The sequence below is a fragment of the Protopterus annectens genome, chromosome 9.part0 (genome assembly GCF_019279795.1).
Source record: "Protopterus annectens isolate FY-2018-M chromosome 9.part0, PAN1.0, whole genome shotgun sequence".
Lineage (NCBI taxonomy): Eukaryota > Metazoa > Chordata > Ceratodontiformes > Protopteridae > Protopterus > Protopterus annectens.
This window is the reverse complement of record NC_056743.1, coordinates 1,192,605,203-1,192,630,636: the sequence shown is the minus strand read 5'-3', so window position 1 is coordinate 1,192,630,636 and position 25,434 is coordinate 1,192,605,203. Positions and strand designations below refer to the sequence as shown.

The 25,434-nt window shown below is 38.0% G+C and overlaps 2 protein-coding genes across 4 annotated transcripts in view; both read right to left on the bottom strand.

Annotated features, from left to right (window-relative positions):
* CLP1 (cleavage factor polyribonucleotide kinase subunit 1) overlaps positions 1–24,605 on the bottom strand; it is a 181,930-nt gene extending 157,325 nt beyond the window's left edge. The window contains exons 1-2 of one of the 3 annotated variants that reach the window (XM_044084105.1): positions 24,510–24,605; positions 12,788–13,401 (exon numbers count right to left, since the gene is read on the bottom strand). In XM_044084105.1, coding sequence (XP_043940040.1) covers positions 12,788–13,396 — 609 coding nt within the window. In that variant the 5' untranslated portion in view covers positions 13,397–13,401; positions 24,510–24,605. Of the gene's footprint in view, positions 1–12,787; positions 13,402–24,509 lie in introns of those variants that run through there. The other 2 variants (XM_044084107.1, XM_044084104.1) reach the window with 2 other exon arrangements.
* Positions 21,986–24,352, bottom strand: FSIP1 (fibrous sheath interacting protein 1). The gene has a single exon (XM_044084103.1). The coding sequence runs from the start codon at positions 24,137–24,139 to the stop codon at positions 22,754–22,756; it is 1,386 nt and encodes a 461-aa protein (XP_043940038.1). The 5' UTR covers positions 24,140–24,352; the 3' UTR covers positions 21,986–22,753.
* Positions 24,606–25,434: the final 829 nt, after the last annotated feature.

Genomic DNA, 25,434 nt, shown 5'->3' with positions numbered 1-25,434 from the left:
TTTACAGAATTCATCAACTAATGAAAATATCTGCTATAACTACAGAGGAGCAGCCAAGTTTCCAAATCTGACTGACCCTGACCCAAGTAAGACTTCACAGTTTACGAAATAATTTGCGTGTGTAGATACATATGGAGGAACAGGGACGGGGATGCTGCTGTGGCTCTCAGAAATCCAAGAACTGAATGGATCATGATGGAGAATTAACCTGCTGCCTCTACTGATGTTCTGAAAAGCCTTCATCATCATGGTGTTTAAACAGCAAAGGCAATGTAGTACAGAGAGGTGACAATGCTAATTCCTTCAACAAACCTATCAGCTGTTGTCTAGAATTGACTAGACCATCTCTGGGATTTACTTCTAGAAGCCAAATGCCTACTTATGGATTTCAGGATAGTAGGCTACATTGAGTTAGGGAACATGGCCAAAGATGAAATAAAACAAATGGAATCAAACTGTTGGAGTAAACAAGCTATGGCAATGGGTCAAGGAATGGAATACTCAGGGCTGCAGACCAACGTTTGAGAGGAAGAAAGACAAGATAAGAAAGCCAATATGGCTACCTAGGACTCTGAGGCCAATTAATTACAGCAAAAGATATGGCATGCAACAGAAGGAAAAAGAGGGGAGATACAGCTGGCCTAGTACAAGGAGATTAGCAAGCCAAGAAAAGGTGACAAGGCCTAAAAAAGCAGATGTGGAAAAGGAACTGGCAGAAAGGAGCAGGAAGGGGAGCATTTTTTAAGTACATAGCAGGAAGGAAGAAACAGACCCATCTGGACTGAGCAAGCATGGAAAGGACATCACAGAAGACTGGGGAACACTTTGCTTCAGTCTTTACAAAAGAAACAAGGGTAGGGTGCTAAGCTGGAACAGAGGGAGCGCAGAGGACACACATCACAAAAGTCTGGTAGGAGGCAGAGAAGGAAATGATTGTCCTTAGCGAGGCATCCTTGAATTGTGACTTAAAGGCACAGTTATCTTCCTTAATTACTGTGAAGAAACTGCCTTGCTCTTGTCTCAGAATCAGGTGGCTTTCTGAGGTGGATATTGGAGAGCTGGCATCCAGTGGGACTGAGGGCATGATGGCCTCCAAGGCTTAATGTCAAGAATCAGGGCCAGGAGGTGGGGGTCTGATGCTTCCATGAAATGACATCCTTGGACCTGTGGGTCTCTGATGAATTTGAAGATCAAAGGTGTCCTTTCCCATTGGGTGTGCATCTCTTCTTTTTGGGCTAATCATCTGTGCTGCCCTGCTACTGCAAACCCAAAGACATGGCACAAGACTTCATCAACACAGCAGGTCTGCTGGATCTCGCACACCTGGAGAGCTCTCTCAATGACCTTTTGTTTAAACCCCTGGGAAACAAAGCAAACCATGTCATGCTCCGGACTGACACAAAAGGCACACTGGATGTGGAAGTCTGTGTGGGACATTTTGTACTTACAGGTACATTGGTTAACGTTTTCAAGAGCAATGTAGTCAGACACTATATTTCTGCAATATATTTCCAATGCAAAGCGCAATATTTAAACAAGAAATAAAAAAAATGGGGAAGTTCTCTACATGCTTCTAGTTCATAGGTCTGGACTGACTCAAGTGTGACATGCACTCTTTCAATGAAAATTATATGGCAAGAAAGAACGATGGCAAGAAAGAACTACCAGATACATGGAGACATCTGAGGTAAGGCAATATCAGCCTGGTCATTGGGGAAGGGCTCTCAGCTCAGAAAAGTCAGGACAGAGGCAAGACTCAGTCTGCATCAGATAGCTCTATAATTTATGATTGCAAAAATGACCCATAAAGAATAAATTTGAGGAAAGGGTTTGAAAAGACTGACAAAGCAAGCAAAACTGGCATCTGAGGCTCTGCTCAAACAAATACAAAGTACTGGACCTGGTCCAAAACAATCCCAATGTGAAGTATCAGAGTTTTTTTTTTTTTTGGGGGGGGGGCAGATTTGATGACAAAAAGAGTATTTATTCTGAAATCCGAGCACATTTTAAACAAAATGAAAGAGGACAGAAAATTTACAAATCTGGGAGGATCTCCTACTTCCTCTTCAGTAATTTTCATGCTCTTTTCATATGACTGACAGATTCTAGCAAAGTGAACAAAGCACATTCTTGTGCAGCAGTTTTCTCACATTTTTTCTCCTATCCAATCCTGATCCAGAAACAGTTAAGAAAAAAAGTGAAACTTGTGCTTGTGTTACATCATATAGACTTATAGATGTAAAAAGCACAGATATGCACACACACGTGTGTGTGTGTGTGTGTGTGTGTGTGTGTGTGTGTGTGTGTATGTATAACACACAAGAAACAGAGAAACCAGTGGTCTTAAAACTTCGTTGATGAGCTCAGTCACAACAAATTCCAAAAATCATGAAACCCGGGTAGCGTTCCAAAGCAACAAGCCTTTATTCGTGACACACAAGCGATTCCCGGTAACAAACAAAAAAAATCAGAAACATTTTCTCCTTTTTTTTTTTATTTATTTTTTTATATTTATTACACACACACACACACACACACACACACACACACACACACACACACACACACACACACACACACACACACACACACACACACACACACACACACACACACACACACACACACACACACACACAGTTTCTAAACAAAATGTGCAAAGAAAACTAACCAGGCTCAGACTGCTAGTTATCTGTATGTTACATGCATTTCATGCATGAAGAAGAAAAAAAGTCTACAGGTTTTGACCACAGAAGTCAATAAAACATTATTTTCCACAATACCGATAACTATAAAAACTTAACATTTTGAAAGTTTAAATTTTCAACATTGGATTGACATCGACACTATTTCTGCAACTCGGAGCTAAATGCAACTTACGGAAAGAACAACAAAACATCATCACACATGGTACTGTGCAACAGCAAACAGTTTGAAAGAAGGGTCCTTAAAATGACAACTATAATAATTTTACACCAAAATTTCACCCAGTTAAACATTTTTAACTCTGCACAACAATTACCTATTGTATCACATATTAACCAGCGACTTGGTTATACACATTCTTAAACTAGAGCCTGTCCCACGTTACTGGCACCTGTAAGGCTGAGAAAGCGGGAATGTTTCCAACTCCAACTGGTTATGCACCACAGCCAAAAGCAACTAAGGGGCATGAAAGAGCTTCTTATATATGAAAATGTAGACAGAAGATACCTAGCTTTTGGAAGCAGCTCCTACAAGAAGACAAAATAATAGGATGGGAAGAAACACAGCAAAGGTTTAATTTACAAGAAAATCAAAAAAATAAGATACTGGGGATTACACACAAATAAGTAAAATGCATCACTACTGCCATTAAAGATAATCTAGCCAAAGCAGACCTTTTACTTTTATCTAGATCACTGAATCTTATCAACAAAGAATTATAACCAGGTCCTATAAGACAGAGAAGAAAGAGCAGTACACAACAAAAATTCAGCTGGGATGGGAAAACAGACTAAGGAGACAGTTTAATAGGGATTCACTGGAAAGAGATATGCCAGACCCCTAGCTATGTCACAAAGTATTGGAAATTTCAAATATTTGTCTGGTCTCCACAGATACTTTTACACCTTCAGCAAAACTGGTGAAGATTGATCAAGGACACACAGGATTATGCTGGATATGCAAAAAGAATGAAAGGTGCACTTAGAACATATATATTAGGAATATGGGGAATTACAATAATTTAAACTGGATGTTAATAAGATTATTGTAAATTTAAGTAGTGGCAAGGTGGCACTTACTAACGGAACATTTTTGCCCAACTGGCTAAAAATAAAAGTCAGCTTAAACAACAAATATATTGAGAAATACGCTATCACTAAAAGTGGAAATCCAAGGAGAAGCCTAATATAGGAGAGGTGAAGAAAACAAAGACACAGGATTTGAAGTTAGAGACACATGATTTGGAGCTAAATGACACATACAAAAAAGAGATCCTCTTTTTTTGTAAATGGACTCCATGGGAGCCAACACAGGAAAAAAACAAATATGTGCTACCATTTGCTGAAATGCAAGAAAGGCTTTAAGGAGTTGTAGTTTTTCTGACTGATCATGGATAGAATTGTATGGCTTGTATATAATTTTTTGTAAATGGAACAGGCAATTGTTATGTAGCCATGACTAAAGAAAGTTTATTGTAACATACAAACTCTTGTAAATATTTAACAATTATAAGTTGGTGTGACATTAAGATTATATATATATATTCTAAAATGATGGACCCCTGGAAAGGAACATAACAGAATAACTGGAAGTTGGTGTTATTGTTACACTATTAATGCCAAAGGCCAGTGTATGGTAATTTTGTTACCAAAATTCCACACAGTTAAACAGTTATATCTCTGCACAACAATCAATTTAGTTAACATGTGAGTACTCTATTTTGCATTAAAATATATTACAAAATGCAGTTATGATAAACTAATAAACACAAAGTCAAACTGAAAAAAAAAATACAGGAGCCGATTTTGTAAAGAGGTACATTGAGGAATGCATGGTAGAAAAGATACTTCCCCATACAGGAACTACAAGGACTGTGGAGATGATACTTCTCCATCCAGGAACTACAAGGTCTATGCCTCAACACCTATGGGGTGGGCTTTAATAATCTGAAATATGCACACACCCTTGTGCTTTATTGCCTACATATAAATAAATATATCCACACATACACACACAGGTATCTGTTCATGCTTCCTTAACACTTTGGCTCCAAACCAGTCATTTTACATTAACAGGGTCAAAGTCTGCACTCTTGTGGTAAGAGAGGGCTAATTTCACCTATCTGAGCTGGGAACTGCTGGTAGAAAGCTCATTGTGTGCTTACCTGATTAGCCTGTGTGCTTAACTGATGTTAAACCTGCTTTTTATTTAGCATTTATAAACCTCACGTTTGCCAGACACTTGGCTCACTTATCCAGAGCTGGGCATCGATTGACAACAATGCTAGAGACTTTGATTTCTGCAAGCATCTGAAGCCATCCAAGGTAAAAAAAAAAAAATAATAAAGTACAATTTTGCACTTGTATTATTTATTCTCATTATACTGTGAAGGTTTACTATGGTATTTATTTGTTTTCCTGCACTTCTCTAAAGCTTAAATTGCTTTTCAAACTGCTGTAAGGGCTGCTGTTCTGTACTGAAATACATTGTTTCTTGTGATTTGTTAGTTAATTCCAGGCATCTGTTTGTAGTTCCTTAACACTTGGGCTCCAAACCAGTCATTTTACATTAAGAGTGTCAAAGTCTGTACTCGTGTGGTAGGAGAGGGTTGATTTCACCTATCTGAGCTAGGAAGTGCTGGTAGAAACCTCATTGTGTGCTTACCTGTCTGGCCTGTGGGCATCGTTGGTTTACTATCAAAATTTAAATCAGCACTTACATGAAGCTGAGAAGGTCAAAAGGCTGTTTTCAAGTTTTTGTAATGTCAATCCAGAAAATGACTCCACATTAGCAAATGGTAGTGGGCATTTGCTAATGTGGAACTGATGTTCTGATAACAGATCTCACTACAGTGGGGATCCAGAAATGTACCCTTTTCTCACTTTAGTGCGATCTCGGAGTTGGAATATATAATATGCAGGGGGGTGTGGGGGGCACAGCCCCCTACATGGGGGTGCGGGGAGGTAGTCCCCCTGCAAAAACGATACATGTACGTTTGACAATGGAACTTCCAGTGTTCAAATGTTGATTCCATGTTACCATTTCCGAAATTTTGGTAATTCGCTACTACCAATTTTGGCAAACTGGTTCAATCAAAAGGTGGAACATTATTTTGATTTTCCACATTTTGATAGTAAACCGGCTTAATGTAAAACGTGCTTTTTTTTTCTGAGAGTATATAAGCCTCGCATTTGCACAAAGCTGCTCTTCATGCAGTGGCTGTTAGTGGTGCCTTGTATACATGCAATCTCCTGAACTTGAAATTTCCACATTAAAAAATAACACTTGAAACTTTACCTCAGTCCTGTGGTACTCATGTGGCAACTAATCTGCACGGTCACAGTAAGCAGCACTTTCGCAATCAGTTAGAGCTATTTAGGGCTGCATTACCTTACCATAGCAACCAGGACTATTGCTGCTCAGACAGCATCTGGTTTGGGTGCTGGGCAGCATCGATGGCTGGATTAGCTGCACACTACATCAACTAAGCACATTCCCCTTCCACTTTTCAATTATGTCTGCAATCGTAGGAGCAACACCCAACAATGTATGGAATTAGTTATAGATGGCATTTCCTATAATCAGCCAGGTGACATAGCAAATCTGCTGGCCAATAAATTTAGCTCAAATTTCACTTCCCCATGGCCCCCAGTTCTTCCCTAAGAAATACTCTCCACCACTCTCTCGACAATTATCACCAAGGAACAGGTAGCCACTGAATTCTCTAAAGCTAAAAACAATGCTTCAATGGGGCTTGTTGATATGCCAGGTTGCCTCTTAAATAGTTTAAATCAGAACCTAACAGGCCCAATAGGATCTTTATTTAACCACTACCTCTGAACCAGCTTTGTCTCGATATGGTTGAGAACGGCTACAGTCATCCCTCTACATAAAGGACCATCAACTGACCCTGAAAACTGGAGACCCATAAGCCTGACTAGTCTTACACTATATTTAGAACCACTGGCAAAGAAAATAAGGGACTCAGAAAGTCAAGGATATAATTGGTATGGTAGTAAAGAAAAGCTGTCCATTTGCAGAGGATATTATGTTATACCTGATAAAAACAGGAAAAGACATTTCAATGTTGTGGAACATTTTAAGACTGTTTCAAGTCTTTTCAGGATACAAAATCAATGAAGCTAAAATAACGGCAATAGCTGTAAACTATGTATCCACACAAGAATTGGTTCAGAAATATCCATATTTATGGGGACACGATAAAATGAAGTACTTCGGAGTATGGATTAAAAGGATTCTGTTGTGGCAGCTATGGATATGTGGGAAGAGACAAAGATAATACAAAAACTGAGAAATTGGAATCTGTTTTATAGATATGGATAGCAAGATACAAGCAGTTAAAATGTTTTTAGCCCCTTTAGTTTTATACATAGGTGAAGCACATTTTTTATCAACCGGAGGAGAAGTTGTGGATAGCAATTAATAAACAGCTGAAGGATTTTATCTGGAAAGGAAAGAAGGCAAGAGTCAAGTGGGATAAACTGATTCTTCCAATAGCACAAGGTGGTTTAGCATTATCTGGTTTGAAGGGGTATTTCAGAGCTACAAAGTTAAGGCTTCTGTACATAGCACAAGCAGAAAGGTATAATTCAAAGTGGAAAGGGATGATGACAAAATGGGGGGAGGGCTCAAAAAACAAGGAGAGACTGGGATTTTGGCTGCAGATCCTTAAGGGAATAACAATAACCATGCAAAATATTATATTTGTACAGTAAAAGTATTTTAAGAACTAAGCCAACACAGGAATGGAGAAAGGAGAGTTTGCTGATATGGATAACTGCAATTAGGGATACAGACAACAGGGAGCAAATAATAAGAGAGAGGAAGGTAACAGAAATAGAAAAGGCCAATAATTTATCGGGACTGCAGGCTAGAAATTGATATCAATCCTTGATAGGGAAGGCAGAGTACAGACAAAGAGGAAGAAACAAGATTCCTAAGAGAAAGACCAGCATTGGTAGAGTTTTTAGTAGAATCTAGAATAGAAGCTGCTGTTTAAAAATGGATAATTTGTACAGCATATAAAATATTGCATGAAAGAATCAATCAGATGAGGTTAGAAAGGATTGGGAAGAGAAATCAGATAAGCAATTCACAAAGAAACAATGGAGGATATATGTATGTCTCTCAAATATACAACAAGGTCTAGAAGATTTAGGATCTTTGCTTGGAAGTGTTTACATAGGTATTTTTATACCCCAGTAGACTCCAAAATGTTTTCTCTCAGGTAGACATCAAACATTGGAGGTGTGATGGGGAAGAAAAAGGTAATTGGGAGCATATCATCTGGAATGTAACGAGTTAGCTGACTTTAAAAATTCCCTGCAGACTACTCTATCAGAAATACTAGGTGAACAAATTGCTATAACTAAGGAAATTATTTTTGAGCAATGCTACAGAATCTGAATTGCCTAGACATAGTAAGGCCTTGCTTAGTCTAATTATGGAGGCTGCCAAAAAAGCAATTACTAGAAATTGGAAATCAAAGTCTAATCCAACTGTACTACAAATAGTGAATATACTAACAATAGACAAAACAACTAGAAATGGAAATTTTAGGAAACAGTAGGAGCAAATTACACAGAAAAAGACAGGAGTTGTGGCAACAATACATGCAGAATAATGTTTTGCAGTAGGAATGAGGTTTAAAGGAAGGCAGAATTTGAATGAGTTATGTAATGTTTGATGGACGATGACTGGACAGATTAAAAGTGATGTATAATGTTTGCAACTGAAAATATGTCAATATGGTTTGTTTTCATTTATATAAATGTAAGACAAAGATGTTTCTTGTTAAAAAAAATGTCTAACTAGTATTATTTGTAAGGCCATGGAAAGAATAATCATGACTTGATAACAAATGACATAAGAAACCTCCAAACACTGGACTCAACCCAGTTCAGCTTTGTCAAAGGCAGGTCATGCCTACTAAATCTGGTGGACTTCTTTGAGAAAGTCACTTAGGCCATGGATGAGGGCAAAACAGTACATACTGCCTACCTCCACCTGGCCAATGCATCTGACAATTCCCCACTCAGGTATTATAAGTAAACTCACAAAACTGGGCATAAACACCTATATCACCAAATGGGATAATCGATTGGCTCACAGATAGAACACATGTGGTTAAAGTGCGTGAATCCAGTTCCAGCAAGAGGCCAGTTACTTAGTGGTGTGCCACGGGGCTCAAAGCTAGAACCACTCTTGTTTGGAATACACTTCTCAGATGCAAAGGCCAAAGTGGAAGGCCTCTGGATGACAAAGTTTGCCAACAACTGCAAGAGGGGGCCAATCATCAAATCACCCAGTGATGCAGATATCATTCAGGAGGGCCTGAATCAGGTAATTGATTGGTGTCAGCAGCATGGCCTGAAACTAAATGTGAAGAAATGCATTACTGTACCCTTTGGGAAATCAAATACCCCTGCTAACTACAACATTAACACAACCCAAACAGTAGACTCAGAGGTGAGGGAATGTGTTGACAATGTTGAAGAAGTTCTTCTACATAATACGACTTATAAGTAAAGGTATGGAATGCAGATCCAGGTAGATTTCAGTCCGACTATACTCAGCCCTCATTAGACCAATAACAGAGTACAATCCGTCACTTGGAATGTACTTGACTAGGCACTTTCAAACAGCTGGAGTGACCTCTGATGTTCCTCACAAAGAAAATACAGGGTGTTAACATTTCCTATGCAGAAAGCCCTTTCCCTTTACTCTGTCTTCTATGACTACCAAGGGGCAACCTATAAGGCACTCACAAATCCAGTCCTGATGGAGCTGCTATATATCTGCAAGATACACAGTAGGAGGGTCATCCATTCTAAGGATCTAAACCTAGTTGGTGACTCGAAACAAAACATGCTGGAGAGACATATGTTATCAGAGATTGCCCCTACTTTGCAACAGGCTTCCTTATTCACTTTAAAAATTGCTCCTCCCTGGCCCTCTTCAACAGCAATTTGGATCGATGGATGGAGGATTGCAAATTCACACCTGGGGTAGTGCCCATGTCCCTTATGGACAAGGGCAATCTGTAAAATCCTCAAGGCATAGAAACAACCCCATGCCATCCTCCTGCCCCTAGGGGCCATACACTGGGTAAAATTGGGTTATACTGGTTAGGCTTGTAAAGGTTCTGAATACGTACATACATTTTTATTACCACAAGCACAAACATATAAAATGTGCTTTACAAGGTTAAAAATATCTGGCTTACATGAAATTAACTAGATTTTACTAGAGCACTGGGGTTCTCAGATTCTGTCTCTGTACACCTCCTTCAAACCACAGAAAAGTTCCTGACTCTGCCAAGTATATCTCAACAAAAAGTACACTGGACCTCCTAACACAGAAGAGACTAACCCATAATACATACAAAACTTTTAAATGTACTAGGAAACAAATGCAGTTATTCTTTTACTTTTAATATGCACTCAAACTGACATTCATTGACTGTTAACCCGCTACTTTTGGCATGACCTAAAAGAATGATACTAAATAGTTAAAACTGTAAATGCACATCATCTGTAGACTTGCCTAGGCCTCTCCTGTAACAAACTCAAATCTTCCCAGGAAGGATGATCTCAACATTTCAAAATGTTCTATGGCATTTGCTTAACAAACACTAACCAAATAAGTGCAATATCCACGGACAAAATCCCCAATCCCTTGTATTTTTGAAATTCCTATCTTTCGGACTGATACATTTATACAACCATCGGATATACAGGCTTAATACTTTAAGAATATGCTAGTCTTTAAAAATTTTTCAAAGGTATCTAATTATGCCATTAACCCAAACAAATCAGTCATATTCCCTCTGAATACTCTAGGACATAAGGAATTCTATTTCCCTGAAACTGAAATAAAAGTCACTTATAATCTCAAATATCTGGGTATCATGTTCACTCACCTCCAATCTGATTTGACTAAAAATAATTTGTTTAAAACATGGGCTAATATCACAGAAGACACTAAAAGATGGTTAAATCTTAATCTAATCTCCACTATCTAAGGCGGCTATAGTTAAAATGAATATTCTCTCAAGATTATTATTTCACTTTAACGCTATTAATCAAAATATACCAAATAATTTATTTTCGAAACTTGGAACACTAGTAGGGAAATTTATTTAGCATCCAAAAAAATATAAGAATAAAATACTCTAGAACATTACCCAAGCAGAAAGAGGGCCTAGGACTACCCGATTTTCAAACATACTAGGACATTATAAATGCTAGTCAAATTATACAAATAGTAAATTTTGAAGCATCTAACAAAGCATGGTATCCACTATGGATTCAAATATATTACAATCATTTAGTCCCATCAAATTTAAACCCTAAAGCAATACCCTTTCTAAATTCTAAGACATTAAGGTATTTTAAAATCCACCCCATAATCATAAGAAATACATTACTATTTCAAAAGCTGGTATCTTCCCTAAATCTTAAGGATACTTTGTTACTAGGACAACCAATACACCTAAATCCTAACATTACATTAAATAATACTATGATAAACCTGATTCAATACCCACCAATTAAAAACACCACTGTATGGGACTTCTACCAAGTCAAAAGTCTTTCAATTGAAAATATTAGGCAAAGATTAGAAGTAAATAAAAGTCATAACACCATAATCAACCAGTTACTATACCTGATTAACACAATTACTATAAATGTTAAAATAGATAACCAAGATATGCAGCTATATCAACAAATTATTAACCTGTTGCTTTCGAGATTCAAAATGTTATTGAACACACAAAGATTGATAACAAGTATTAGATACCAAGATGCACTTCTATATTCAAAGTTTTGGGAAGGAAAAATAATATGATTACTGCTGAACAAAAAATCTGCTGCAACTGAACTCACTTTGAAATTAACCCCTCTCAAAAAAACTAATTTACACCCAAATTATGATTAACAATAATGCATATCACACACCACTCTAAGTAAAAGTAATCCTTCTCACTCTCCTTATTGCCAAACATATCCAAACAGCGTAGCGGACACCCTTCATATTTTTTGGAGCTGTAAGAATGTTTACAAATTATTGTGTTCGTTAAGAACCAAGTTAGAAAAAAAGGGATACACTAAATCTATCCTGTCATGGGAAATTCCATATTTTTTGGAGCTGTAAGAATGTTTACAAATTATTATGTTCGTTAAGAACCAAGTTAGAAAAAAAGGGATACACTAAATCTATCCTGTCATGGGAAATTCCAATTTTACATGTATTCCCCACCAACTTTTCATATGTAAACAATTGTGTGCAATGATGAAATCATATATAGCTCAAACTTGGTTAGATAGAATTAAATTACATGGGAAGAATTGAAAGGAATGGCTATAAAATACATATTAGCCAGCAAACTAATTACAAGAAGCCAAAAAAAAAACTATCCTATTATCAGAAATATTGGAAAACGCTTATAGAAATCTTAAGGTAAAACTGGTTTATAAACAATGGACTACATCATCATTATTACTCTAAGTAAATAAGGAAAATTAAAGAAAATCAATATTGCAAAACTTGTACCCATCTTAAAATTGGAAAGGTCTAAGAAGTGTAAATAAAATGAACATTTTGAGGTGACATCAATTGTATATAGTGTACATAGTTAGTACAAGATACAATTTAAGTTTGGTAGGCTAGAATGTCTTGATGCAACTGTTTTTATGTCAGATTCTATTAGGATTATTATCTCAAAGCAGATGTTGCCTTACAACTTAAATGTGAATAGTTTGAATGTTAGTTAATTCTGCATATTGATAACTGAACACTGACGGTATATGTTCTGTATATCTTATTATGCTTATTGCAAATGGATATTCCATGTATCTCATCTTTATATATTTCTGTTTTATTCTTTTTTTTTGTATTAAAAAAAAGAGGAAAATGCAATAAAAATATATTTGAAAAAAAAAAAAGAATATGCTAGTCTGAATGACTGACTGGATCACTTCTCAGTAAAGTGTACATTATTAGATATTTTTCCTCATTGCAAATTCTTACTTTTATTCATAACAAGGCTTGCCCATACCTTATTGTACAATTTGATGTTTGTCCCTGGAGCTGTTGAGCCAAAGTGATAAACAAGTGAAGCCTGAACTGAAAAGCCTTCTTCCACATCTGCTGGCCTTTCAATATACAGGGCCCCCATGGTTCCAGGAATTGAAATGGATCCTTGCCCTACATCTAGCTCTACAAATGTAGGACGACGTCCCATTCGAACAGCATAATTCAGCAGCAGTCGGCACAATGTAGATTTTCCAGCATTAGTAGGCCCCACCACCATTACCCTGGGCCCACGCTCATCCTCACATTCTGCTTGGTGCCTCATCTGCTCTAGGGCAGCATGACAGTTCAAGTACAGCAGCATTGGTGTCTCTCTGGCTACATATGCCACCTCTGTGCTGCCTGTCAGCTGCACTGTGCAGCCATGCCACGTGAAGACAGCCACTTTTGAACCAGAATCAAATGTAAACTTCTTCTTGTGGGTCAGTTCTGTGCCAAACATTTCTGTCAAGCCAGAAAGAAGTTCCATCTGCACAGTTTCCCCTCCCTCCACTTCAAACCGGAGCTCCATTTCTTTCTCCAAGTCGAATTTGGTCACGGACTTCTCATACTTCTGTTCTTCAACCATGGCCATCAATGCTATAACGGTAAAATGAAATGTGAAAATATAATGTATTCCTGTATGTAAAAATATTGAATAATATACACAACTATGCTGAATAAGGGCATCAACAATGAATCACCAGGGCTCATCACAAGTTATACCTGCATTAGTTACAAGAATCACTACCTACTACAGAGACCATCACACTGATACTACAACATTCTGCAAAGATTTTCATTAGCTGTATTAGGTCTAAAATGTCCTAGAACATCTCATTTCTCTTCCACTGGTAATAATTCCCCTCCAGAGAGTTCTGGAATAGTATCAGTGGTCATTCTGATATGTTTGTAGGCAATTTACTACAAAATCAAGACTCACACAGACGTGGCAATGTGAAATTGACTATGGAAAATGTTGTATCATAAGAAAAAAGTTAGGCTAGGAGACTACAGTGTGGAGGTAGTCCTCCAGTAAAAGGTCAATTACTAGCGGAGACCCTCAGGGCTCTGTGCTGGGGCCACTCCTTTTTAGAATTTACTATTCAGAAGTCAAAGCTAAAGTCAAAAGTCTCTGGCTGACCAAGTTATCAGATAACTGCAAGCTTGGCACAATAATGGAATTCTCCAGGGAAACCAATATCCTCCATTAGAGCTGGTCACAAACTTGCAATCCATGGCAGTAACATGTCTAAAGCTGAATGCCAAAAAAATGTGTAATAGTATTGTTTCGGAAGTCAACTGACCCCGGGAATTACCACAGACAATACATTTCAATGGAGTAGACCCAGTGGTTAAGGACTTTGAAACATATGTGGACAGTGATCTGGCCTTTAACCATCACACAAAGCCAACTTTGAGTTAAGACAGCCTCCTAGGTAAAAGATAATCATATGGCCTTCTTCAGCTACCTCAGGAACCTCAAGGGCAGCACGCAACAATGTGCCGAACTGGTGATTAATGGTGCCACATTTACAGAGCCTAGCAATATAGCAAACCTGTTAGTGAACAAATTCAGCTTCAGCTTTACCCCCAACTCAATCCGAACCACCCCCCCCCCCAAGAAATGCCATCAAACATAACCCTTCCAACTATAACTAGGGAGCATGCACTGAGTGTGCTCACTATAGCCAAGAACACAGCCTCAGTAGGCCCTGATAACATCTTGGGATGCTTCCTGAACAGTCTAGATTATGACTTATCAGGACCCCTGCAGTCACTATTTAAACAACAGTCTTAAAACAGGCTTTGTGCCAACAGAATGGAGGTGATGGTCATCCCCCTTCATAAATTAGGATCTTCAACGGATCATGGAAACTACAAGCCCATTAGTCTGACTAGTCTTATTTGTAAAGCCATGAAAAAAAATGATCATGGAAATTATTAACAAGGACATTAAGAAACCTCCAGGCACTGGATCCATCCCAGTTTAGCTTTGGGTCATGCTTACTGAAACTGGTGGATTTCTTTAAAAAGGTCAAGGCAGTGGATAAGGGGAAAGTGGTGCATACTGCCTACCTAGCTCTGGCTAAAGCATTAGCTACAAGATCTCACTCGAACATTGTCAATAAACTTATGGAACTATGCATAAACCCCTTTATAGCGTACTGGACAGCTAGCTGGTTCAGAGAAAGGACCCAAGAGTTTAGGGTCAGGGAGGACATCTCTACAAAGAGGCAGATTACAGTAAAGTCCCTCAGGGCTCTGTGCTGGGCTGCCCCATTTGGCATCTGCTTCTCAGAGGTTCACAATGATTGCAAACTGGGAGCATTCACTGAATCCCCACAAGACAGACTAACAACAGACAAACGGTAGGTGCCAATACCTTGTCTTACAATTCAATACCAAGAAATGCATTATAGTATCTTTTGGAAGTTGACCACCCCAGGTAACTGTATCATCAATAAAACAACCCTAAAAGTCGACTTACTAGTCAGGGATCAAGGAATTCATGTAGACAGTAACCTAGTCTTCAAGCAACATGTGTTCAAGGTAGTGAGGAAATCCTTAAATCTTACTAACTTCTCCTTCGTATATACAATACACTGCAACTTAGTACTATGTAGTTTGCAAATTTTCTCATACTTGAAATTTCTTTTTTAGGAATCCTCAGATTGTACAAGTACTGTTTTTGCTTAAAAATGAAATTATCTTGCATCATACTAACTGCTACTGCAACTTAGTACTACGTAAAAAATAGTCTCTCATATTTTGCAATTTTTTTCTAAATCTTATAACTTCTGTAACTATATTTGTATTTTGTAATTTGAACCTTTATATTTTTTGCATTATTCTGGAGCTTTTCTCCCCAGGACTCTATTGAAAACGGGCTCCTCGTGGCCCAATGGACCATCCTGGTAAACAAACTGCAAATAAATAAAATAAATAAATAAACTACATATGCCACCATAAAATTATGGCACCTCTCTGCTACAAAAACACACACAAAGCAACACAAGTTTTGTCAGAAAAAAAAGCCAGGAAAGCCAGGACTGATCTCAAACAAAATGCCAGTCTCAAAATTCACCGTGCGACATACAGCCTCGGACTCAAGAAGATCTACAACTATTGAACTTGGCATACTATTCAAGGTGGAATAGAATGACTGAGATGTACCCATAGTTCCTGTGAAGATTTTGTGGTTACCAGTAACATGTACTACATACTGTGTCGTATCCAGTACCGTGATCTGAGAAAATCACACTGACAAAGAGGAACATTTTTATAAAACAGACCTAGCATAAGCACACATGCAGATGAAAATGAATCAGTCATCCAAACATACATGCAAAAAGGCCTGAATTAATATAATCATCTCATCTTTGGAGAGCAGTTTGTACATGACATTTGTTAAAAGGCAAGTGACAAAGTATCCAAAATATTTATAAAGTGCAGTATTGCCTTTACAATATTCTGTTAACAAGGATGAAAATCACTAGAGCAATCTACAGATGGTACTGTACATGTTAAGGGCATTTGGACTTCAAGATAACTGTGAGTTTATTTACAGGCAGATTTTTTCAAGGACAGAATTTCCTGTCTTGGACTAATGATTGAGCAGGTTTTTTAGAAAGCACTCAAACCTCAAGATGAACTGCAAATCAGGTAATTCAAAACTGGTAAACTACTATCTCAGCATTCTACCACTCCTTTCAATGATCTTACATCCATTAAATTCACTCTTACAGGATGGGTCAACTTAGAAATGTGGAGGCAGAACGTGTTCTTGGCAACTAAAAAGATAACTTTGGACAAAGTACTTGCATGTTTTAATCATTCCTTTTCTACAAAAATGGGCACAGGATACATGGCATTATGAAACTTTTACAGTTTTAATTTTAAAACCATATACAGGCCCAGTGAATTATCTTTGTAGCCACAGACAAAAGCTGATTATTACGTCCAAATCAACAGAAAGGTCTTCAGCCTGGTATGGCAATAGTAGTTGGGGTGAAGAAGTTCAGCCATAGCATCTTTATTGGGGGGGGTCACAGCTATAATGAACCGCCAGCATTTATTAATCCACAAAAGGTGCATAATTATAAACCTCATTGCACTTAAAGCAACAATTAGTTTTCTAAAGAAAATATTTATAGGATTCTGCCTCCCAATTCAAAGAGGTGGGAGTGACAGAATCTCATGTTTACTATACAAAAAGACAGAATGGTCAAATACCACACATCCACTACACATGAGTTACAACAGGATAGCTGAATATCATTAGTAATAAATAAAACTACCATCACTGTGGTGGCACAGAGGAATAAAGTCATGAATTAAGTCCCAAGTGACTTTGGTTCAATTAGTGGCATAGGAACTGAAGAAGATGGCAGGGGAGGAAGAAACTAAAATGATGAGGCACTTAACTGCCTGCCTTCCTCAAGGGAAGTGGTTGGTGTACATCCTGCACTAGAATGCTTGTTAAGCACTGGAGACAATAAATAGGTGCCTACTGCAATGGCTGCACGGTCTTTGAGAAGTACATCACTTGCAGAAGCGAGTGACATCCTGTTCAAACATTATGTGGGAAGTTAACAGGCATACAAATTAGGGGAAATGTAAAGTATAAAGAAAGAAAGAAAAAAAGATGATTACTCCCTGGATGATGTCCATGCTACTGTTTCATTCTACCCCCCCCCCCCAAGGGGAAATAAAATGGATGATGGCAGACAATATAGTAGCCTGATGGTCAGCAGAAGCAGAGGTAAAAAAGGAATAAACAAATTCATCCAAACAAAAAGAGAAATAACCCAGCACTGTCCAAAGTACACTTATAGTCACACTAGAAAGGGTTGGTTGGCTGTACATATTGGAAGCCTACTATGTGGAATCAAATGACAAATTCAATATTACACATCACAGCTGATCACTACATATGAGGGGCATTAAGGAGTTGTAATAATAAAATGTCTTGGTCATAACATCATATGGTGGCTATTGACAAAAAGTATAAAATGGGTGTCAAATGGTCCACAATGCGCCTTCATAATCACCCATGGGATTAGCTAATCAATGGTCAGGCAACACATTTTAGCAATCTAGCATGTTTAGTTGTAGGCAAAGCAAGACCTACCCACAGCTGGACTAGTCTGGTTATAAGGATACAGCCCAACTGATTAAATAAAGCAATCCATGGGTAAACCTGCCTTAGCCACACATGAACATGAAATGCTGCTTTATCATCATTCTAAGCAATATTATAGGATAAAAGTAAAAACGCATTTCTTGTCTCTTCTTGCTCATGAAGATTCTGGGGATAGTTTGGCAATGTACCCTTTACGTTGTTTTGACACTTGTACAGTACATTAGTTCAATGCAGTTACTGCCGCTTAGTACATGTTACTTTTGGTTTATGATTTGAATATGTTGCTGGATGCCTTTATTCTTGTTTAACAACCAACCAAATGTCACCATCTCCAGTTGCAAGTCTGTATGCAAGCACATACACTACATAAATAAATGCTGTTCACTCTGAAATACAGATCACTGTGGCTACTTAACTGCTTTTTGCAAGTAACGCAAGACAAATCACAGGCACAATGACTGCCTTGTCCAGTCAGTGATTATATCCCAGAATTTAAAGTAGTTCTTTTTATGTAGTCATTCTTATTTTACAATTGCACTCACAGAGTCTGTCTTAACTGCTGTGGATGGCCATAGGTAATGGCAAACATTTAACTACCTCATAAAAAGACTACTGTAATATTAAAAACAATACAAGAAATGGACTATCACAGCAGACTGTCAGTGATAAGGCACTACAAAATAATAGCATCAGTCAATCCATATCTGCTCCCTATCACCTATCTCAAAATAGCTTAGCAGAAAAAAAAATATGAAAACACTAGAGAAAAATATCAAGTCCAAGAACAAAAAGCAAAAGCCACTGCATTACAGGACAGACAATTGTCTTTCTGCGTATCAAAATGTAGTGGATGCAGACACTAAATCAACACTGACATTTTTTTTTAAATTAGAATATGAAGTACTACTTGCACTTAGTGAAACAGGATTTATAAAGAAGTTTGGAACAAGAATTTAAATATATGAATGTCAGACCACCAGAGCTTACACCAAATGTCTGAACCTGCAGTTCCTCTTGTACTGAGCAGGATTACTATCACAAAAACATATCATCAGTAGGGTAAAACTAACTTGTCTCATGATGGTCTAAACCCAACTCACATTCCCTGTTACTGGGTGAACAATCCAACGTTTGGTGAATTCTGCTTCACAATGATAGGAAGAGCCAGCACTGAAAGATCAAAAAGCAACATTGCTATGAATGCTTGGCCACCACAAGCCAGTTATCCCCGTGGTAACTTTTCTGACACTTCCTGCTAAAAACCCAAAAAGCCAGAAGGATCGTGAGGCCCCACTTTCACGGTCTGTATTCATACTGAAAATCAAGATCAAGTGAGCTTTTGCCCTTCTGTTCTGTGGGATTCCGTGAGACCGCCTTTGGACACCTGCATTACTGTTTGACAGGTGTACTGCCCCAGTCAAACTCCCCACCTGACACTGTCCCTGGAGTGGGTCGTGCCCAGGTGCTTGGAGCCAGAAGTGAGATCCCCCCCCCGCCTCACCAGGTAAGTGAAAAAAACAATAAGAGCAGTGGTATTTCACTGTCAGCTGAGGCCTCCCACTTATGCTACACCTCTCATGTCTCTTCACAGTGCCAGATTAGAGTCAAGCTCAACAGGGTCTTCTTTCTCCTCTGATTCTGCCAAGCTCATTCCCTTGGCTGTGGTTTTGCTAGACAGTAGGTAGGGATAGTGGGAATCTCATTCATCCATTCATGCGCATCACTAATTAGATGACAACACATTTGGCTACCTTAAGAGAGTCATAGTTCCTCCCGCCGTTTACTGGTCAGCATGTAATAACAAACCAACACAGTTCTATGAACAGACTGACTTACTGAAAAGATTTAGCGCTTTTGTCTGACATTCTCATGGACTTTTTCAGAACACATTAGCTATTTAATGAATTAACTTTTTTTGTAATCTATACGCCCCATTTTAAAGCTACAGCCCAAGTATAAATACAAGTGTTAAAAAACAAATACTGAAAACACATATTCAGAACATGAATATTAAATACCACTTTAATGTTTTGTTAAAAAAACTAAAGTGCTAAAATTTTAACTGTTTAAACTTCAAAACACTCTCATTCAGACCAGAGTACTTGTCAGCACCCAGTGTCACTTGCCATTTCAATTCTAAAACCTCTAAACTGATTTTCCAGACCACCAACATCAAAATAGAGGTGATCAGTGGAAAATCAATTTTATTAGTTTTATAATTGAAATGGAACCGACACTGGGTGCTGACAAGTACCTGGGTCTGAATGAGTGTGTTTTGAAGTTAAAAATAGTTAAAATGTTAACACTTTAGTATTTTTTAACAAAACATTAGAGTGTATTTTAATATTAAAGTGGTATTCAGTATTCATGTTCTGTATATGTGCTTTCAATATTTGTTTTTTTAAAACTTGTATTTATACTTGGGCTGTAGGTTTAAGATGTGCCACACATTTGAATATCCATGATGTCACTAATGAGATTAGACATTTAATGAATAAACTTTTTTGTAATGTGTTCTGAAGAAGTCAATGAGAATGTTGGACGAAAGAGCTAAACCTTTTCAATAAATCAGTCTGTTTGTGGAACTGTATGGGTGTTTTAGTTTATTTTTCCAGTTCCCAGGCCGTTGGTGTTCTTTGAGACTGGTCATCTCATGCTGATGCATGATGAAAAGGATGGCAAGTAGCAGTCAGGTGAAACCATTTTAAGAGCAGAGCCTCTGATGTACAACATTATGCAGACTAAATTTAACAGGGCCATCAGCTGAAAGACCCAACACTAATTACAAAATAAATAAGCCTTAAATGAACACAAGCTGAAGTGCAGATGCTAAGAAGGATGGATACCTAATGTCATGCTCTTACAAGATTAGATAATCAGTCCCATCCCCTGAGGTTGAAAGACCGAAAAGGATGAGGAAAATATTTACCTAAGGTGCTAACTAGCTGAAAAAATTATGGAAGGTAAGGAGAAAAATGCAAACAAGATGGACTGAGCATGATATTGCCTTACCAATTTTATGTACTTCTCATTTATTTTTGTTAGGACAGAAGCACTAAGATTTAGAATTTTACACAAATTTCTATAGGGACTTGCAGATTCAAAGAAGCAAGATTCCACATTCACTCCACTTTGCTGTTGTTAAGAAGAGTAGTACACAAAGCATCTACACATCCATATTATGGCAAATGGTTTGGTGCAGCTGATTGACTAATACTTGCCATTAGTGATATTACTATTATCTACATTATACCATGCTGACATAATTACTTCTGAAGTTCTAGCCCCAACACCCTCAAAAAAGCTGTGCCTCACTGCCTTCTTCTATGCATTAACACAAACGTAATCCAGCAAACAGAAAAGCAGAAGACCAACAGACGACATTAAAAACAATCTGTAGTCCAACAAGATACCCCAATTTCATATGAAGTAAAATTAATCTACAGTTAATGCAGTCCTCTATATCAAAAATAATAAGCATGTTGGCTATTATTACAAACATTAACAGTAACACAGACTTTAATGTCACACTGTGATCCTGCTGTAACAAACACTGCAAGACATTACAGAACATCTAACAGTAACAAGTAAAAGCAGTATCTTAAAATCATGAGCAGCTATACGCAAATGCAGTGGAAGGGACACTTATAAGCTCCAACCTAAATGTTGCATTACTTGGATGAAATGTGCACAGCCTGACAGGAAAGGGAGACATTTCTGTGTATTACTTCTATATGCCACCACAATTTTACAACAATTTCCTTTGCCTCCATGAATACTCATTACTAAAACATGTTTATTGCAACTAATGATATACCCCTCTACAAGGACTTTCTTGACACATCCTACCACCTTCACAAGTGCCACTCCATCTACACTTTTATGCACTATTAAGATAAGAAATAGGGCTCTTCTACTATACCTACAAAATTCCACTTTATGTGATTAATAAACACCTGTCATCATACTCCATTTCCAATATTTTTAGACATTCCAACCCATACTGCACTTTTCACAAGCAATACTACTTCTATGTTCGATTAAAGTCAAGTTTATTACAGTGCTAAGGTATCCAAACAGGAAAAAAATTAGATCCAAATTATGACAAATCTTTGGTGTTGACAATTAGTAATGAAAAATATTTTGTAGAAGTAATTTAGAAAGCAAAACAGATTACACATTTTAAATATGAAACAAGTAAAATAAAGCAATACAATGAATTTCATCTAAAACTAAAACAATAAAGGATATGAATAATTAAAAAAAATCTAAAAATTTCACAAACAGTACTTTATAATGTCATATTAAGCAACATGTAATTTTGTTGAGTATTATAATAATAGATTAATAATAATTATAATAGGCTGTGGGACATGCCATAAAAGTGCAGGCCAGTCACAATAATGTGTGGCTTGCAGGATTTTTTCCAGATACTACTGTACACCAGATTTAATGCTGTGTTAAAAAGCAGACATAATGAATTTCAGTTTTAGAAGTTCATCCTTATGAAGTCAGCTGTACCGACTTCATGTCCTTTCCAATGCCATGTAATTACAAGATTCAGAATTATTTCACTGCAATACATTTAAATGTGTAGGTTCAACTTGGGATCAGCAGTGCTATTATAATGGTATACAGTACGAGACCGAAACTTTTGATATACTTCTGTATCTCTATAAGCATTACTAGAACTACACTACAGCTGCTGGCAGCTGGAGAGTTAAATGCTGACCGAGGTCCTTCTGGACATCCTGAATGCACAGATGCAACTGAGCTTTAGTGATAAAAAGATGTGACACCCCAATGTTAAGGAAGTGACAACAAGGAGCTGGAGCTAAAATGGGGGTGGCCTTCATGCAGGTTTTCAAGAGAGACATAAGATGATAAGTGAACATTGGTAGGGTCCTCTGTAGTGCTGCCATCGTGAAACTCTTTTAAGATGCTGGAATAAGGGCTACACACTGCAAGGAAATCCTCAGTGGGGAGGATAGCTTTCAGTTTTTGATCAATATCTTCCAGTTGCTGTAGTTCAGAAGATTCTGGGGTATAGCCTTCCCCTGCAGACAGGGGCAAATCCCACAAAGAGGAATCTTCAGCAACTGGAAGCTCAGTGTTTCTGCTATCATCAGCATCAATATCTGCCAGCAGTTCTGCAAGCCTCTGTTTTTCATCATCTGTCAGAAATGTTGAACACCCAGCATTCTTCACTAACTGAACATTCCTTTTGATAAAGTTTTTCTGTCTTTTGCTATTTCTCTGCCTTTTGTGGTGTCTACTGCTGCACTGGCTGCTGTTGTCCTCCTCATCTGTCCTACTGCTTGATGAAGCAGCTTCTTCTACCTTGTCCTTAACATTATATTCTGACTGTTTCTCTGCCATTTCACTTACTTCTGTTGGAAGCTGTGTGGGGAATACAGAAACAAAGGTGGCATCTTCAAAGGCCCTTGGTACATCAGTAGTAGTAGTAGACTGGCTTGGTGATAAAGCCATAAACTGCCTAGTATTTACTGCTTCTTCAGAACTTTCTGAACATCCCACAGGTCTTGAGGACTCAAGTTCATCCCACAGCTTTTTCCTGAGTTCTTGTCCCAGTTTCTTGACCATTCGCTCCTTGGTCTGTTTCTTTGCCAAAATACAGTCTAACTTTTTCATCTTCTTAATGGCATCTTGAAGTTGAGGGTCTTTGCTTTCTTCACCGCAGTCTTCTGTTTTATCTACCTGCTTCATTACTTCAGCGTTGTCCTGATGTGCATCAGCGCCCTCATCATCTGAATCTACTGGGCTCACAATGCTCTCTGATCCTGTAGCGACACACTGCAGTTTCTGCAATACAGAACTAACCATCTCATGAGAAGAACAAAAGATCTCTTCAACGCCGTCAACGTCATAACTTTCTGAAGATTCCAAACTGTTTTTCTCTTGTTCCCGATCCCTGCTATGGTCAGCCTTACACGCCACTGCTTCGGAAGACTCAGATGGGGAGTCAGAAGTGCAGGAGCTCACATCAAGTGTGTCACACTGCTCTTGTGGTATTTGCGGTTCGGGAGTCAAAACTACCAAGGATCCCATAATTGTCACGTTTGCCCTTTGTCTGTCAAATGAAATAGCAGATAAAGCACGACTCCCGGACCGTATCCTTGAAATAGATGCAGGTCTTGAAATATCATCCAGACTACTTCTGACGACGTCCATTTGAGAATTAATAATGCTGCGTACAAGTAGACATGGGTGGGATAACTAACACGATATGCAATAATCTTACTGTTAACAGTGGATCACACCAATAATTTAGGTTTCGGACGGTGAACCACCTATAAAAACAGAGTAGCCCAAAAGCTTAACCCAAGCGGAGGCATATACAAGAGCTTTCGTTTCCTAGCAACAGACAGCGCACTCACAAAAAAGATTCCCCAACCACATTCGTGAATTCATCCGCCCGCCCAACTCACTAACTTTGTCTTTTCTTTCTGAAAGCATAATATCCACCCTATTTAAAGTCATACATATAAGACACCAAATACTCTTCCGTAAGCAACTAAATACTACATAATTTGTTTTATACCTGCTACAACAAACCCCAACGATATTTCACAACCTTATTTTCGACTCTCCCGATCACTATACATCATCATTCTACGGCGACTTACAGTTAAGCTCTAAGACCAATAAAAATTCACACTCTTAAAATATACAGTTTGCGAACCAATAACGTGCAGTGGAGATTGGAGGTCTAATGCGTCAGAAGAAGTGAGACAAGTTGGCTGAGTGATTTTGGAGCTTGTGTCATTGTACTTATGTGAACAATTGTGTGGTTTGGAAGGTTGCATGTTATTTTATCTTACATTTGTTTACCGGGAAAGTCCGACTGGACACAGGCCCTTTTTCAGCGGATGCCCGTGGAGAAAAGTTCCCCATTTATTAAATAAATCATAGAACAATACATAAAAATCCAAATGACACACAAATAATATAAAGGAATAACCAGTAATAGAAACAGTACACAATAATAAATAAAAATGCAGTGCTATACAAACAGAGTGGAAGACTATAATTACATGAAGAGGTAGTAGTATATATGCAAACAGTATATCCTGGATAACATGAATAACAAATAGCTGCTGTTTTTAATGAAAGAATACAGTAGAATATAGCTAGAGGACATAAGTTGTACAGGAGTGACAGATGTGCTTGGATATAATACAGTAGCCACTTCCAGTTTCAAGACCTAGGTAGGAAATACAAAAGTGTATTGTAGCTACTGAGGACTATCATCTAGGGTTCCAGGGACAGAGCCAAGAATTTGAAAGGTGTGTTTTGAGAAGCCTTTTGAATTGTGGTATGGAGCAGTTGGTAATAAGAGAAGTTGGGAGTTTATTCCATAATTTGGAAATGTAGAGTGAGAATAATGATTCCCTGGCTGTGTTGTTTGCCTTGGAGACCTGTAGGAGGGATTTGTTGGAAGAGCGGAGATGTCTAGAGGAGTTGTA